Source organism: Balaenoptera borealis (assembly GCF_965194805.1).
Source record: "Balaenoptera borealis genome assembly, chromosome: 7".
NCBI classification, from domain to species: Eukaryota; Metazoa; Chordata; class Mammalia; order Artiodactyla; family Balaenopteridae; genus Balaenoptera; species Balaenoptera borealis.
The window spans coordinates 116373411-116391118 of record NC_138864.1 but is presented as its reverse complement, the minus strand read 5'-3'; the positions used below and the strand labels follow the sequence as shown (position 1 = coordinate 116391118).

General features: G+C 42.1%; 1 protein-coding gene across 18 annotated transcripts in view; it reads left to right on the top strand.

The window, feature by feature from the left end:
* SLC37A3 (solute carrier family 37 member 3) overlaps window positions 1-17708 on the top strand; it is a 118819-nt gene that overhangs the window by 26631 nt on the left and 74480 nt on the right. For 11 of the 18 annotated variants that reach the window (XR_014246989.1, XM_082400320.1, XM_082400321.1 and 8 more), the window contains exons 7-13: window positions 1007-1103; window positions 3289-3373; window positions 4107-4285; window positions 6523-6664; window positions 7993-8094; window positions 8709-8756; window positions 9719-9870. Coding sequence is in view for 17 of the 18 variants with exons in the window: in XM_082400320.1 (XP_082256446.1) it covers window positions 1007-1103; window positions 3289-3373; window positions 4107-4285; window positions 6523-6664; window positions 7993-8094; window positions 8709-8756; window positions 9719-9870 (805 nt within the window). In the remaining variant the exon portion in view is untranslated. The other 7 variants (XM_082400319.1, XM_082400317.1, XM_082400312.1 and 4 more) reach the window with 7 other exon arrangements.

The following is a 17708-nucleotide window of genomic DNA, read 5'->3' as shown; positions in this document are numbered from 1 at the left end:
ATCCTTGCCAACACTTGGTATGCTCAGTGTGTTTTGATTTTAGCTATTCTAGGAGGTGTGTAGTGATACCTCCTTGTGGTTTTAATTTGCATTTCCCTAATGTCTGATGATGTTGAGCATCTTTTCATGTGCTTATTTGCATCTTAACTTATTTTTTATTTTTTAAATTTTTTGGCTGTGTTGGATCTTCGTTGCTGCGCACGGGCTTTCTCTAGTTGCGGCGAGCGGGGGCTACTCTTGGTTTCGGTTCGTGGACTTCTCATTGCGGTGGCTTCTCGTTGCGGAGCGTGGGCTCTACACGCACGGGCATCACTTGTTGCAGCACGCAGGCTCAGTAGTTGTGGCACACGGGTGCTAGGGCGCACGGGCTCAGTAGTTGTGGCACACGGGCTCAGTAGTTGTGGCTTGCGGGCTCTAGGGCACAGGCAGTTGTGGCACACGGGCTTAGTTGCTCCATGGCATGTGGGATCTTCCTGGACCAGAGATCGAACCCGTATCCCCTTCACTGGCAGGTGGATTCTTAACCACTGCACCACCAGGGATTTCCACATCTTATTTTTTGTGTGTGTGAAGTGTTTATTAAAATCTTTTGCCCCCTTTTCAGAAACTTTGTATTTGAGATTATTGTAGATTTATACTCTTTAACATTTTATTGTGTTGTCTGTTTTTTACATTATTGAGTTTTGAGAGTTCTTTATATTCCAGTGACAAGTCTTCTGGCAGACAAGTGATATCCAAATAGTTTCTCCCAGTCTGTGGCTTGTCTTTTTAAATTCTCTTAATGGTGTTTTTCAGTGAGCCCCAAATTGAACTTATAATAGAATCTTAGAGTTAGAAGAGACCTACCTGATGTTTTGCCATTTGGGTGTACTTTAAAATAACGTTAATATAGAATATTGATTCTTTGTAATGCGAACCTGCACTATTTTGGCCATTTTGTATTTGAACTGCACACAAAATCCCTTCTGATTCTATTGTCTTCTGTTTTGCACTGTTCCCATCATAGACGAGGAGTTGTTTTTGGTCTCTGGAGTGCCTGTGCCTCAGTGGGCAATATTTTGGGAGCATGTCTAGCTTCTTCTGTTCTGCAGTATGGTTATGAGGTAGGTGTTTCTTTCTAGCTTTTTTGTGAGTATATAAATATATTTTCTATTTTAGGAAATAATCCTGTGACCACTTAAAATGACCTAGAGCTATGTCTGGGTGGGGCAAGGTTTGTATTAAGAGTGGACAAACTTTTGGTAAGTTCAAACATGTTAGAAAAATTAATCATGGAAAAACAACCAAATCTAAAGACATATCAGTTGGGGAAAAGTATTTGCAACTCATATTACAGATAAAGAGCTAATTTCCTTAATATATAAAGAATGCCCACAAATTGATAAGAAAAAGACCAACACACAGAAAGGTAAAGGATTTGAATGTGTAGTTCATGAAAAGGAAATAGAAATGGCTTGTAAACATACGACAGGGTATTCCACTTCACTCAGAATTTATTCATTCATTCAGTAAATATTTTTAAGCTCCTCTAAGTGCCCCAAGGCAGTAAAGAATAGAGCCCTGACCAAGAGACAAAAATCTCTACCCTTATGGAGTTTAGGTGTTAGTCGGCAGAGAAATGCAAATTAAAACTACACTGTAAAAAAAAAAAAGAAAAGAAACGACACCGTATACTTATTAGATTGGTAAAAACCCAAAAGTTTGATAACGCGTTTATGAGGATGTGACAAAACAGGCATTGCAGATGGGAGAGTAAATAATCCCTCTTGGGGTCAGTATGGTCTATCAAAATTATAATGGCTCTCACCAAGCAGTTCCACATCTGTGAATTAATCCCATTGGTGAATATACTTCAACATGTACAAAGAGATACATCTACAAGGTTATTTACTTCAGCATTATTTGTAATAGCAAAAGATTGGTAACAGATGTCAACCAAAAGGGAAATAGTTATACCAAGGAACTCCTATTCAGTGGAATGCTGTGCAGCTGTGAAATAGAATTATGCAGCCCTTAATGTCCTGACAGGGAAACAGCTCAATGGTGTGTTAAGTGAAGAAAGCAAGGGTGCATAACCGTATGTGTTGAATGCTGCCATTTGTGTGACATGGAGGAAGAATTAAAGAGTATCTGTTGTATTGGCTTGTATGTTTCCAAAACAATCTCTGGAAAGTAAAAATGAAATAACAGTGCTTTTATATGTTGGAAAAATGAGAATTGAATGGCTGGGAGAAGGGATGGGAGGGAGGGTTTAACTATACATCTTCTACTTTTTGTTGCTTGAATCATGTCAACCTATTGCCTGTTCAGAACCCTAATAATTAAAAGTAAATTGCTCTTTTGAAAAGCAGATACATTTTTAAGCTGCTCACCAAGTGTTTGGTCCCTGAAGAATTCTGGTCTAGTTAGGGCCAGTGGGACGTCCTTCCTGTGTTCACATCCACCTTTTCCCGGGTTTCTTAGCTTCACACCTGGATTGTACTACTTGGCTCAGATGGGGATTTCAGTTCACCCTACGTGCTGCTCCCAGATTTGACTTCTGGAAAAACTAATCTTGTCACCTGTCTATCCGCATCAGGCTCCACTCTTAAATAAAATAAAATTCAGCGATGCAGCCTGGCTCCTGAGTCTTTCATCTGGATAGCACCTTTCCAAGTCAGTGTTCTTCCCTGTTACCCCCAGCAGAAGCTCTCAGCTCCCACCATGCAGAAGGCTTTCCATCTCCCTCCCACCCGGTGCCGGTGCCTTTGCCTCAGCCGTGCCAGGAAAGGTGGTCAATTGCTGTGATTTTCAGCTGCTCCCTAAAGCATTGTCTCCCTCCTTCAACCTCTTTAGCTGTTTCCTTCTTCTGAATTCAGTTCCTGTTTGTTTCCTATTAGGACTGGGCCTTCTCATTTATTCAGCTACATGCTGCCTTATACTATTATTTTGTGTACTGTTTAATCCCCTCAACTGGAAAATGTCTTTGAGGGCAGATACTGTCTTTTGTAGGAGGCCGAGTAGTGTAAGGAGGAGTATTTTTGGAGCTAGTTCTGATTTCACGATCGTAATAGTACCACTCAGTGTCCAGCGGACCTTGATTATCTTCTCTGAGCCCCATGGAGTCACTGGGAAAAACTTGTGAGAAAACACAAGTAAAACACTTAGCTCAGTGCCTGGCACAGGCTAGGCGCTCAGCGCTCATTTCCTTCCCAGTCGCCCCGTCCTCCCCCCCCGTGTGCCTCTAATGAATGTGCCTTTAATGAGCATCTCAGATGCGTCAGGAGCACCTTTCCCTTCCCCCTCCAGTATGCCTTTCTGGTGACGGCGGCTGTGCAGTTTGCTGGTGGGATCATCATCTTCTTTGGACTCTTGGTATCACCCGAAGAAATTGGTGAGAAGCTGCTCTTCTACTCAGAACGTCTTACTGTTACAGGCAAAGAGAAACCTGTGGCCAGAACAGCCCGTCTCTTTCTTGCCAGGAGAACTGTGAGCTCCTTTCAGTGAATTCAAGGAGCAGTATCGCTGTTTGTATCCTGTCCACGCTGCGGCCTCGCCTGGCACAGCTGCAAATGTTTGAGGGAGTGAGGCTCACCTTTTTATAGATTCAGGGAAAACTCATCATTTGCAAATGGGTTTCATAATGGAGATGCTGGCTAGAAATTAGCATGGATGTATTTCGAATTTCACTTCTTGAGACATTTATTTTCCTTCATAAAAATAATTTAGTGTGATACTTATCTGTGGTTAAATACAGAACGTGTACAAGTGAAACCACAGAAGCAGATAGATGTATGATTCTTCTCTCTTTTGAGTATACTAAAGAGACATGTCAGTTTAAGAGCACGTAATTAATGGTTTTTTTGGTATTATGTAAGAGAGATAGTGTGATGTAGTTGAAAAAGCTTTGCTTTGAAGCCAGGTCAAGGAGAATTAGAGGCCTGGGTTTGTGGCTCATTAGCTGTGTGACCTTAATTGACCTTGGACTCTGAACCTTAGTAGCTTCTTCTGTAAAATGGAAATAAAAATAACATGGACCCTGTAAGTAATGATGCATGCAAAGCACTTAGCCCAGTGCTGGGCACCTGGAGGGCCCTCTGTAAACATGGCTGTCACTCTTGTTGTAGGTCTCCCAGGTATTGAGGCCGAAGAAAATTTTGAAGAAGACTCGCACAGGCCATTAATTAGTGGTGCTGAAAATGAAGATGAAGCTGAGCCTAATTATTCAATCCAAGAAGACAAGACTATTACCCAAGTCAAGGCGATAAGCTTTTACCAGGCTTGCTGCCTTCCCGGAGTTATAGCGGTAAAGCCTGTTCAAATCTCCTCACCACAGCCAGTGAGATGTTATAGCCTGGATAGTAACTCTGCCTGGGATAAAGCATCTTGAAGTATTTCGCTTCTCTCTCAGACTTTATCTTAGGAATATATGTTCAGAGGAGTAGCGAATATTGGCCCTCAGCTTGTTTCTGTATTGGCACCACTTGAAGTTTTATCTGAAATCTAATGCAGGGGTTGGCAAAACCTTTTCTGTGCAGAGCCAGTTAGTAAATGTTTTCAGCTTTTGGGGGCACCGTACAGTCTCCGCCACAATCGCTCAACTCAGCAGAGGAAAGGAGTCTATGGACGGTATGGAACAGATGGGCCTGGCCGTATTTGGCCCGTGAGCTGGAATTTGCTGACCGTGGTCTGGCCTTCGAGTAAGAAGGCAAAATTGATATTTTTAAATATATACCTTTTGGCCTGTTGAAGTCTTATAGAATTATAAATAGCCCAAGAGAGGTTTGAGTGGTTCGTTAGGTCTGTTTGATTTGCCTATATTCTTACTATTCTAGGGGAAAAAAAGTTTGCCCTTCTGTTAAAAGGTCCAGAGCAGAATGAATACTCCACAGTATTTCCTGGTAATGCATTCCAGTGTTTCCGCAACCTTTACAGTTAGGTTTTTTCCTGATGTCTAAACTGAATCCCTTCTGCTGCAGTTTTTCTGTCTTGGTGTTTCGGGCGCTCTAGCGTGGGAGTGGAAGTTAAGAGGCCTAGGTTATGTTGCCAGCTTACCCATTAACTCGGCCTGGGGTAAGTCACTCAGCCCGTCCTCGTGTCTCAGTTCCCCTTCCTATGGACAGAAGGTCTACCAGTCCTCCCTGGGGTCTGTAACGCTAGGTTATTATATTGTGAACAAGCACCTTTTTTATTTTATTGTTTAATGGTGCTCTATGAACGTAACCCCTCAGTTAAATTCAGAGTCTGCAGGTTGTCCTATTTCATACTTTACAGTTCCCTTCTACCTGCCCCCAAGCTAAGAGAACTGACATTTACAAACAAGATAGTTTAAAGTGTGAGTTAAAATTTAAGTGTATGTTCCCACAAGTCTTCAACCAAAAGATGATGCGTAATACAAGGGAAATGCAAGTTCCTTTGGGCCTGTTCTTATGCTAATGATCAGTATTTTTTAAAGTGGTTATTAAAATGTTCTGCTGGTAATAGGTTAATTTCTGAGACAGAACTTAGATTTGTTGTGACTAAACATGGCCCTCTTTTGCTATTCCTTTGTGTTTCACAAGCTATTGTTCCCTGCCACGGGTAGGGTGTAAAGGAAATCCAGTTAACTTAATTCCTTTGTCTTTGTGGCAGGCTGTCTGGACAAAATGCACTCGTGATTGGGATTTGGCTCTCGCGGGGGGGGGGGGGGGGGGGTGGTGGCTGCTGCCCTGCCTGGGAAGCTGCTTTAAAACAAGTGATACCCAGGGACTAACTGGCAGCTCCGGGGAGAAGGATATACTAGCCAGACACCCTTTGAAGTCAGTCTCTCTGTTCCTCCCCCTTTTTCCTTTGATGCTAAATGTCAGGATTTCCTGGTAATAATGTGTTGAATATAGGATTCTCAGCCCCGCTGCCATCTTAAGGCAGCTGTAGCTTTCATTCCTCAACCTAGAGCCACAAGACCCATGACGACCCTATTCTTTCATTTTTGACTCAAAGCTTGTGGAAACTGCAGCGTGAAAGTAGTTTTCATGTTGATGCTTTTCTTAGACCTCGGAACTGTCGTCCAGTCCCATTGCTTCGCATTGTCCGTAATGTTAACTTCACAGGAAGCAGAAGAACCAAAAAAGTCTGGCTGCAATAAAGGCTGTGATGCTATTGGATTCGTTTGCTTGTGGTTAGTGCTAGTCAGCGGCATGAATACCTTGTATCTTTATCTAAATAAGGAAATAGGAGTATGTGCCCTGCCTTGCAGGTTCAAAACACTGGTTTGCTTCTACCAGAGAACTGAAAGACGAAAGTGGGGGGACAATTAAGGAGTAGTCCTATGTGTTTTTTATCCCGAGGCCTACTGTACTGCCTTTCTAGACACTAAGCGGGGATGAAGAGAAGAGGGAGACTAGGTAAAGTCAGGCAAATAGGAATTTGTAGAAACATTTAATTTGAAAATCAGGTACTATTCGCCCCAAACGCCTCTGTTTTGTTTTGTTGTTTAATTACATTAAAATGGTAGTTATGTTGTGCTGTTTGTTCCTTACTGGTAGTTGGATGTTTTTCTTATAGTATTCACTGGCCTATGCCTGCTTGAAGTTAGTGAATTACTCCTTCTTCTTCTGGTTGCCCTTTTATCTGAGTAATAACTTCGGATGGAAGGAGGCTGAAGCCGACAGGCTGTCCATTTGGTACGATGTTGGAGGAATTATAGGTAAGGCCAGTGATACATCTTTTCCTGTAATAAGAATTAGTCACTAGTCATATTTTACTGGGTTATGAAATCTGGCATCATTTAAAGTTTTATTACTTATTCCACAGCTATTTTTCCTAAACTGTCCTACCAGTAAATAGCCAAACTCTTAAAAAAAAGTCCTTAGAAAAGAAGACCTAGCCTATGGCAGCCCTGTAATTTATAGGGCTCTTTTTTCTCAGTCCTTTGTTGATGGATCAGTTCTTTTGTCTTGGGAAGTGCAGGGATGTCTCTCTCTGATCTCTTTAAGTGTAACCCTTTTGTACACTTTCAGCGATAGCTTAGCTGTAAAGCAAATTGTATGTCGGAGATTCAAGTTAGGATGTGAATGTGTTCATTTTATATACCACACCGCAGCCAAAGAAGGGAAACATACTAGCTTAGTGTATTGATTGTCAGATCATAAAGGTAGGAATAATAGCAGGGATTAATTTTTTTGTTTTGCAGTTGCTTCATTGTACACAGCAGATTTTAACAGTGACTTTTTGCTCTAGCTGGAAGTGTAAACAAGGAAGTAGGAAACTTTAAAATCAGACAGATGTACAGATTGCATGTTAGCGGGTACTGCTTATATGGCTATGGCAGAACCTTAATATCCTTTTTGTAATGTTTACATGTAGAAGTGTGGAAAGACTAAACTGCCCTGAGCACATGAAAGCACAGTGTATCCTTAGGTGATATACTGTTGCTGTATTTGAACTTGTGTGCCCTTATTCTTAGATCCAGAGCCAAAGGTGAGGTTGCTGCCTTTAGACCTGCACGTACTTCTGATGAGGGTGTACCAGGTGTCCCATTGCCCCTAGACTCCAAGCAGGACTGCATCTAAACGTGACTGCGTTGCTTCAAGGATCCACATCACTTCTTTTAAACGTATTGACCTATTAGTTATTACCAAACCATGATTGCTGCATTTAAGTTTAGTGAATATTTTATGTTCACTACTACTAATAGCCGATGAAGCACAGTTCTTAATTAATTATCTTTTAAAATAAAAAGCAGCAAAAGCCTTCACAGCTGGTTGGAGAAGGAAAAACAGCAAGGAACAGTGGGGTAGTTTTGATGATTTTCCCTTATTTGTGGTGTCCCGTCCCCATCAGCCATCATGGCAGTTAATAGGTAACCTTTCTAACAGGAAATTACGGAGGAAATTTTTCAGGAGAGTCAGCTGTCGTTTTGGATAGACCAGTGTTAGGATCCTGATCGCAGGTGGAGGGTTATGTGGTAAGCAGGAGTCAGGTAACTGAGCTAAATTAGAAATATTGATTGGGTTGCACTCTTTGTGCTTGAAGGTGGAACTCTGCAAGGCTTCATCTCTGATGTGCTACAGAAGAGAGCCCCGGTGTTAGCTCTCAGTCTGCTTCTGGCCATCGGGTCCCTCGTTGGATATAGTCGTGAGTATTCCCTTGCAATTCAACTGTTTTCCTCATCTCTTAGGACTAAGGCATTTATTTGCCTTGAGTCAGTGATCAGCCCTGGGGGGATAGTTGAGACCAGCCACAAAGGCATAATATGGGACCTTTGTATTGTCCTGTAAATGCCGCTGAAAGTATCACATAGTTTTATTTGTGCTGGGGAGGAAGCTGGCATCTCTTCTGCTTTGTTGGTTTGTTTAAAAGCTTGCTTGGGAGTGTATATGCTTTGTTCAAGAGTGGCAATGCTCCAGAGTGGCAGCATTAGAGCCCATAAAACAATAAAGGGGACAAGACTTCAAAAGAGGAGTGATGGTAATTACTAGGTTTGGTATATGTCCCTTAAGATGCTGCTGAGATAGAAGTAGAGTTTTCCTGTAGCCTTTAGAAGTCACATTAGCTTGAGCACCAGCAAGAAGCAGACATTACAAATAAAAGTTGGGGGACGTGGTGATGGAGCTGTATGCGCCTGTTGTCCCTGGGAGTGATCTGTGAGGTCACGGAGATCCAGGCCCGGGTCTGTGTGTACTGTTGGGTGGGGGCACACGTACTGCGCCCCTCACATGGCGGTTCTGTGTCTGTGTCTTTCCTCACAGGTTCTCCAAATGATAAGTCCATCAATGCACTTCTGATGGCTGTCACAGGTATGGCATAGGCTCCATTTCACTGTACGTTCCTCTATAAGGAAAAAGGAAAAAAGGAAACTGATTTCTCCTTCAATTTGAGTAAGGCTAAAACCATAATTATAGAGAACTCAAGAGGTAAAAGGAAAGATGCTTCCTCCAGATCCTACTTCTCTGCTCTCGTGTGACCTTCTCAGTCCTGTCGTGACAGAGGCAGTCCCTTTTGACAGAGATTTTCTAAGATTTTTGATTGCTGCCCCACCTGCTCATGTTACTCGCGGAAGTGGCTTAGGAAGATGCCACATTGGAAACCAATTCACAGGCTTTCAGAAGGTCCAGTATAGCTAGTTTTTCCTCCTGTGTTGGAATTGGTCAGAATTTCTTCCCTTGATCCCCAGATGTGACAATTGAGTGCAATTAGGGACCGTGTTATAGAAGAAGTCTTATTTGTAAACTTGAGATCATAGGATAGTGGGAGCTGCTCCTGCCCTGTGGGGCACATGGGGCTGATCCAGCCTCACGAACACATTCACATGGGCCAGCTCCTGCTCTGTCCTTGGACAGCCTCACCGAGAGCAGTGGCAGATAGAACCCCCTACACCACTGAAATCGCTTTTTCTCCTGTCTCTCTTTTTTTTCAAGATGTTTGGTTGAATTTGGGCAGTCAGATGCTCTGCGATGCACCTCTACCATAAGAGAATTTGACAAGCCAGTGCAGTTAGTTGTCAATGAATGCACACTTCACAGGATTAGAAAGCTGTGTGTTCGCTCCATTTTCTAGAGAAAAATAGATGCTAACTAGTTCGAAGACGTTACTATCTGGGGGAGTTTCGATTTTTATTGGTTATTTTTTTTCCCCTCTTTTCGTTTCTCTCCAACATACTGATCGGAGTATTGGGATTAAGAGTTTGCTTTATTCAGTAGATTCCTAGCATTGTTACAAATAGTATGTTAATAAGAACCTGTTCTGTTTATGACTTTAGGATTTTTTATTGGTGGACCTTCTAATATGATTAGCTCTGCTATTTCTGCGGACCTGGGTCGTCAGGAGCTGATCCAAGGGAGCAGTGAGGCTTTGGCAACCGTCACAGGAATAGTTGATGGAACCGGGAGCGTTGGAGCTGCGGTGGGCCAGGTGAGAGAGCAGGGGAGGGCTTGACATGGAGTGTTCAACAGTCCTTCAGCGGCGGAAGAGTTTACCCCCGCCCTCTGGGCCACAGTAGGGTGGCACTCTTGTGCTGTAGTGCACTGTACTGAAAGCCTTGGGTTTTTAGTCTCTGAGGTCCAGCTGATGTGACCTAATGTGGAAGGTCGCTCTACATTTATCAGTTCCTTCTTTCCACTTTTACCTCCAGATTCTTCCTGTCTGGAAAGAAGCTAACACCTCATAAGACAGATCCTCCAGTCCCAGCCCGCCACCCCCTTCTTCCAGCCTGAACTTGGCACTCCAAGGAGGCCATGAGACACATGCTTCTCATTACCCCCACCTGACATGCAGGCCCTACCTCTCTCCCCCTACCAAACACACACACGTACACACATCCTTCCCATGGATCCCTGCCAGAAATTGCCATGAACTCTGCAGCTGCCCTGAGTCGCTTTCTCTGCTTCCTACAACTGTGTCTCAAAAGGCGGTTCATAAATGTCTTATGCCAGAATCATCTGGGAGTTCATTAAAGTACCGAACACTAAGCTTACTATAGACTTGCTGAGTGAGAGCCTGGGGATCTGTATTTCAACAAGCCTTCCTGGCGATTCTTATGCACTCTGAAGTTTGAGATCTTCTAGGCTAAGATTGGCCTACTCTAGGTAATCAGAACTATTCAAATCGATCTTTTTTTTTTTTAATTAATTAATTAATTAATTAATTAATTTTTGGCTGTGTTGGGTCTTCGTTTCTGTGCGAGGGCTTTCTCTAGTTACGGTGAGCGGGGGCCACTCTTCATCGCAGTGCGTGGGCCTCTCACTGTCGCGGCCTCTCTTGTTGCGGAGCACAGGCTCCAGACGTGCAGGCTCAGTAGTTGTGGCTCACAGGCCCAGTTGCTCCACGGTATGTGGGATCTTCCCAGACCAGGGCTCGAACCCGTGTTCCCTGCATTGGCAGGCAGATTCTCAACCACTGCGCCACCAGGGAAGCCCCTCAAATCGATCTTTTTTGCTTACATTCAGCTTCAGAAAGGCATCCCTTCTCTGGGACGGTCATGAGTCATGCCTCTCCTAGGGTATACTCCTCTAGGTCATTGAGTGCTAATTTTGCAAAATGTGGATTTGAGAATCAACTGCATGGATAAAATGGTTGAAACCGTGGAAGTGATGTGATGTTTAATGGGGAAAGAAAATATAGGTAAAACCTCAGAGGATGCCCAATGGTCACAGAAACAGGAAGCCAGAATTTGAGGAGGTGTGTTACTCAGATCATAGAGGTAGAGAGGTCAGGAGAAAGAGAGTGGAAGGAAAAAGGCTTGTAGTTTTGACATTGAGGTCATTAAATGGCCTTGAGGATTGCTGCTTAATGGGGGTGGATCAGTGGTATCCGATTGCTAGTGGTTAATGCAAGAGCAAATACTGAGGGAGATACACCCATCTTAATGCTGGTCTCCACCCAGCCATATATTACACATTTATTTGTTAATGTCTGTGTCTCCCACGGTAAGGTGGGCTTCACGAGGGCAGCATTTTATTTGTTTTGTGTTCTACTGTAGCCCTGGTACCAGGAACGGTGCCTGGCACACAGTAGACATTCAGATATTTGTGGAATGATTGTAGAATGAATGATTTATAGTGTCAGTGTGTTAGCATAGTTGATTCTGAGACTAAAGGAAAAACAAACTTAGCAAAGGTAGGAGAAATTTGTTCTGGAGTAGGAACTAAAAAATGCTATTGGCCACCTGTTCCGATGTCTTCCTATAAGGGGTATGGGCATCCTTTTCTGAAATTACTGTATTTTAAGTTTTCCTTCCCAACTAATGTTTTCTTCATTAATCAAATAGGTAGATTGTAGTTAGCATTTCAAGGAGTTTCTTTTCATTTAGAATGCCTGCCAGTGTTAAGATCCCTATCTGTGAACATGGGTCAGCATTAGATTGACTTTCATGGCTTGGGAAGCAGCATAGCTAGCTTTACTCATTCCCCTGCCATGTTGATTTTTGAATGATTTCCTATTGCTTGGGGTATGAAATCCCAAACTCCATGGCTTAATATGGACTTAATAAAGCCCTTAGAAGGAAACATAGGGACGACTCCTCATGATAGATATATACCAATGGTCAGTAAGCGCCTGAAAAGATTCTCAGCATCCTTAGGGAGATGCAAAGCAAAAACATGAGCTACCACTTGACACCTAATTAGGATGGCTATAATTAAAACAAAACAAAACAGAGTAACAGGTGTTGGTGAGGATGTGGAGAAATTCACATACAGTGCTGGTGGGAATGTAAAATCGTGCAGCTACTGTAGAAAACACTATAGTGGTTCCTCAAGAAGTTAAACATAGAATTACCATATGACCCAGCAATTCCACTCCTAGGTATGTTGTACCCCAAAGAATTGAAAACGGATTCAGATATTTGCTTGCCAATGTTCACTGCAGCATTATTCGTAGTAGCCAAAAGGTGGGAACAACTCAAGTGTCCATTGATAGACGAATGGATAAACAAAATGTGGTATATCCATGCAATGGAATATTATTTAGCCATAAAAAGGAATGGAGTTCTGATACATGCTACAACATGAATGAACCTTAACAACATTATGCTAAGTGAAATAAGCCAGACACAAAAATATTGTGTGATTCTACTTAACATGAAATATTTTGAATGGCAAATTCATAGAGACAGAAAGCAGATTAGAGTTTATCAGGGGCTGAGGAGAGGGGCCATGGAGAGTTCTTGTAGAGAGTTAACGGGTGCAGAGTTTCCGTTAGGGGTGATGAAAAATTTTGAAAATAGGTAGTGGTGATGGTTGTGCAACATCATGAACGTATTTGATGCTGCTGAGTTGGACACTGAAAGATGGTTAAAATGGCAAGTTTTATGTTACATGTATTTTTTTTAAAAAAAGAACATGGGTTAAAAACTACTGTATACCTTTTATTAATTGAAAATAAAAGAATATGCTATAGAGTGTCAAAGTCATACAGTAATCCTATGAGCAAATAGTATAATTGAAAAATGAGTGGTATACTTAAAAGACGAACTTTAAAAAAATATATATATATATATATTTATTTATTTATTTGGCTGCGTTGGGTCTTAGTTGCAGCATGCGAACTCTTAGTTGTGGCATGTGGGATCTAGTTCCCTGACCAAGGATCGAACCCAGGCCCCCTACATTGGGTGCGTGGAGTCTTAGCCACTGGACCACCAGGGAAGTCGCGAAGACGAACTATTTTTAAAAGCATCAATTATAGTACCGTTCACTGGAAGAAGGAATGATTAAATGGAAGTGACTTGAGGCTGTTCATCATCCTCTCTTAATTTTTTTTTAAATAAATTTATTTATTTTATTTTATTTATTTTTGGCTGCGTTGGGTCTTCGTTGCTGCACACGGGCTTCCTCTAGTTGTGGCGAGCCGGGGCTACTCTTCGTTGCAGTGCATGGGCTTCTCACTGAGGTGGCTTCTCTTGTTGCAGAGCACAGGCTCTAGAGCACAGGCTCAGTAGTTGTGGCACACGAGCTCAACAGTTGTGGCTCGTGGGCTCTAGAGCGCAGGCTCAGTAGTTGTGGCACATGGGCTTAGTTGCTTCATGGCTTGTGGGATCTTCCCGGACCAGGGCTCAAACCCTTGTCCCTTGCATTGGCAGGTGGATTCTTAACCACTGCGCCACCAGGGAAGTCCCCATCAGCCTCTCTTAATACCAAAGTGAAAAAAAATATACCTCCTGGACTTGTGCCTTCTGTTACACAGTTTTTGTATGTGGACTCTGCCAGCTTACCAAATGAAGGCTGTCAATAAAGCTTAAATAGGAGCATGTATGTGTAAGAGCTCTGCAAACTGCAAAACATTATACAAATCCTAACTCCCTTTTATTTTCTAGAAGAGATATGTTTAATCTCCTTTTTTAAAAAAAATTTATTTATTTTATTATTTATTATTTTTGGCTGCGTTGGGTCTTCGTTGCTGCGCGTGGGCTTTCTCTAATTGCGGTGAGTGGGGGCTACTCTTTGTTGCAGTGCACGGGCTTCTCATCTCAGTGGCTTCTCCTTTTGTGGAGCATGGGCTCCAGGTGTGCGGGCTTCAGTAGTTGTGGCTCATGGGCTCCAGAGCACAGGCTCAGTAGTTGTGGCGCACAGGCCTAGTTGCTCTGCGGCATGTGGGATCTTCCCGGACCAGGGCTTGAACCCGCATCCCCTGCATTGGCAGGCGGATTCTTAACCACTGCGCCACCAGGGAAGTCCTAATCTACTTTTTAGCTACTTCAGTTTATTAATATATAAAGGATTATATTGTGATTTCTTTTTCTCCCTTTTAGTATTTAGTGTCTTTGATCCAGGACAACCTAGGATGGATGTGGGTTTTCTACTTTTTCATTCTTATGGTAAGTGTGTGCCCTTTTTGTTTTTTTAGAACTAGTAGTTTTTAAATTAAATTAGTTCAAAGCATTTACTTAAATCACTTTTTTTTACATGCAAAGTAGTTTTTTTTTGTTGAGGAATAATTGACTTAAAAGAAATTGCATATATTTAACAAGTAAAATTTGGTACAGTTTAACATATGTGCACGCATGTCTGTGAACCCATCATCCCCATCAGGACAGTAAATGTATCCATCACTCCCAAAAGTTTCTTCATGGCCCCTATGTAATCCCTGTCTCTTGCCTCTCCACCATCCCACCTCTCTCCAGGTAACTGCTGACGCACTTTCTGTTGCTATAGATTAGCCTGCATTTTCTTGAGTTTTGTATACATGGAATCATACACTCTGTATTTTTGTCTGCTTCTTTCAGTCAGCATAATTATTTTGAGATTCATCCATGTTGTTGCATGTATCAATAGTTCATTTCTTTTTATGGTTAAATCACTTCTTAAACCAACAAAATTGCTGACCGCTTTCAAAGATTCTTTTGTGAAAAGTAACATTTTATTATTCTGAAAGACACATTCATTTTTCAAGGAAGGAAACGGCTGTTAGTTTGCCCTTGACCTGAGTCTTATGAGTATTGTCGTTTGTAATTCCAGAAAAAATGAAGAGAGGCTTATATCCCCAACCATTAATCAGGGTACTCTTCCAGAGTACTCTCTGTCTGCTAAATATAATTTGGAAATTCTGAAGGAAATGTGTACGCCAAGCCACATAGGGTTAAAAAAGAAGCATTGCTGTAATTAACACTGTGGTGTGCAAGTTCTAAAGTGAACCTCGAGTCTCTTGAGAAAATATCTGTTGTGCCTTCGACATTCTTGGCTGGAACTCTGTACTTTCTGGGAAACAGCCAATACAGAAGAAGGCCTTGTGCTTTTAAAACACTGCTCTCTGTTGAATAGGCATGTGACATACTCTTATCACATACTGAGACGGTGCTCAAGACAGGTCTACTTGAGAGTCTGGTGACGGCTTCGTCCACCAGGGGATGCATTCAGTATCCTGTCCCTAAATCTAGGGCATCCTAATTGGAGGCAGCCTCCATTGCCCAAGTCTGGATGCTGTCCTCCAGCCTATCCAAGGAGCCTGTGGGATAGCTGCGCACCTGGAATCCCCTGGAGCTGCCTTAAGGCTTACGTACTCTGCTATCACGAAGGGTGCTTTCTTCTGCCTGGGTGCCCTCCAGCTTCCACAGACTGGGCCGTATAGCTCTGTCATCTACTTCTGAGGAGAGGGAAGTATCTCCTGATGAACCTGTTGGTATGATCATACTAGAAATGTAATAGGAAGAAAACCGAATCTGTTAGAAGAAACACTGTTTAAATCTGAGCTCCAGCATCAATTTTCTGCCCTACCTATGAGTTATTTAATCTGTGTACCTTAGTTCTTTTTTTGGAGACTGTAATGTAACATTTAAGTATTTTGTAATATTAACTGTAATTTTCAAAATTATTTTCTAATTCATTAAAGATTGAGTTGTCCTTGTACAAAGTCAAAAAGAATGTAGTTGTCCAAATTCATTATTATGTTCAAAACATGATGCTCTAACAGAATTAATTAACTTGTCACTGCATGTTTAATGCTTTTTTCTCTTCACAGACAAGTTGCACAATTCTATTTATTTCACCATTAATAGTGAGGGAAATGTGCTATCTTATGCAAAGACGACAAACTCGCATATTGAGTGGGTGACCGGTGCCCACAAAAGAACAAGAATAATAGGAGACACATCAGGACTATTTCTTTCCATTCACCTTCTTTTGGGGTTGTCTTAAGAGCTCTAGCATAACCTCAGATTGTCAAGCCTCTTTCAACAGTGTCAGCCACCGGAGGTGCTGACCAGAGTGAAGGCTGGGCTGTTTTTCTACACTACAGGAATTACTGTTAATGATTTTTATCGCTGTTGTTTCATGAATGTACTGAATGGCCTATGAATCTGCTAGCGTCTTTGTTGGCCGTAAATGCTATATTGGACTTGGACCCAAGTTCTCCAGCCTGGAAAGCCGAGTGCCCACAAGGCAGTCAGGCATGGTTTGTATCAGTGACGTGCTCCACGAATAGAAAGGATCGTTGCATTTTGCTTTGGTCATGAGTTTGCAGAGCGTGCCTCGTCTCTGAAGCATCAAATCCGGATAAAGCACTCTAGCTGGGTCCAGCGTAAGCCTGCCTTGGACAGAGAATCCCTTTGTTAACCACGGTGGGAAAAATCACACTACATGCTGATTGGCTCAGTCACTCTGTATCTGCTCTAAAGTCGTTCAGCTCCAGAAGCAGAAATATCTTCAAGTGATTGTCAACTTGTTCTCCTCCGTCTTCATTCAGAATTCCCTTTGACTCCTGGAAGTCTTTAGTCTTCCTTTCAAGGACCATAAGGTACCTCAATTGTGAACATGCCAGTGTGTAATTTACAGCTGAAGTACTCAACCCCAGATTTGTTCTCTGGGAACTTTAGGATCCACTAGGAAGCTAATCTGCTTAGCCCTATTTTCAGAGGATTGATCTCTGTTGCAACTGGGTTCCTTGCGTTACCTCAGCAGAAGACTAGAATTAGAGAAAAAGAAAGACCTTTTGGCCCTGTAAGTGTTAAGTATGTGACCTTGAATCACATTAATGGATTACTAGGGCCTGAGGCGTATCTAGGTATCTGTTCTTTAGAAGTTTGTAGAATATATGTCTTCAAGGCTGGGAATTCTATACTAATTATCAATATTTTAAGGTCATACTGTATATATATTTTAAATTATGGAAGTTAACAGGTGAAAAATGTGCAATTTTGAGGGCTGCCTAATTTGCATTGGGTTAGGGAATATTTTTCAACCTCTTGCTTTATACTCTCAAATGTGGTGCATTTATGAACTTGTTAATGTTATTTAATCAAGCAGATTTCCAATCAGTTAATTGCTCATTACTGACAAAAAGGGAAAATATGAAACACAGAAAGGGAAAATAAACTGACTTTTATAATAAATATCTGTCCACCTGGTTATTTTATTTATACTGTGAGCTCCGCGCTGTAGAATGTGACTCATGACTTGCAATTTCCTGCTACTGAGTGTTCCCTGGTGACCATTCACTGATCCTATGGTGTTGTCAGATTGTACAGGTCTATTTCTACTACATTCTGTGAAAGCCTTCCCTTCCTCTTTGTGTAAGATTGTGCTAAGTTTGGATGAGTTGCCTAGTTGTAATTTAAGAATCATCTGTAGATGAACCCCATTTTGATTGTTTAGCCTCTGTCTGACATTTGGCTGAGAGCTTCGTCTCCCCCCACGTAATCAGTATGGTCACATCTTCATATCCTGACACCAACCATTGTTTTCTTTCTCAAGTTTAAACTTAGGACAAGTGTTCCTCTGACCTCTCTGGAGCCCCCAATTTGTACCTGAAATGAAATT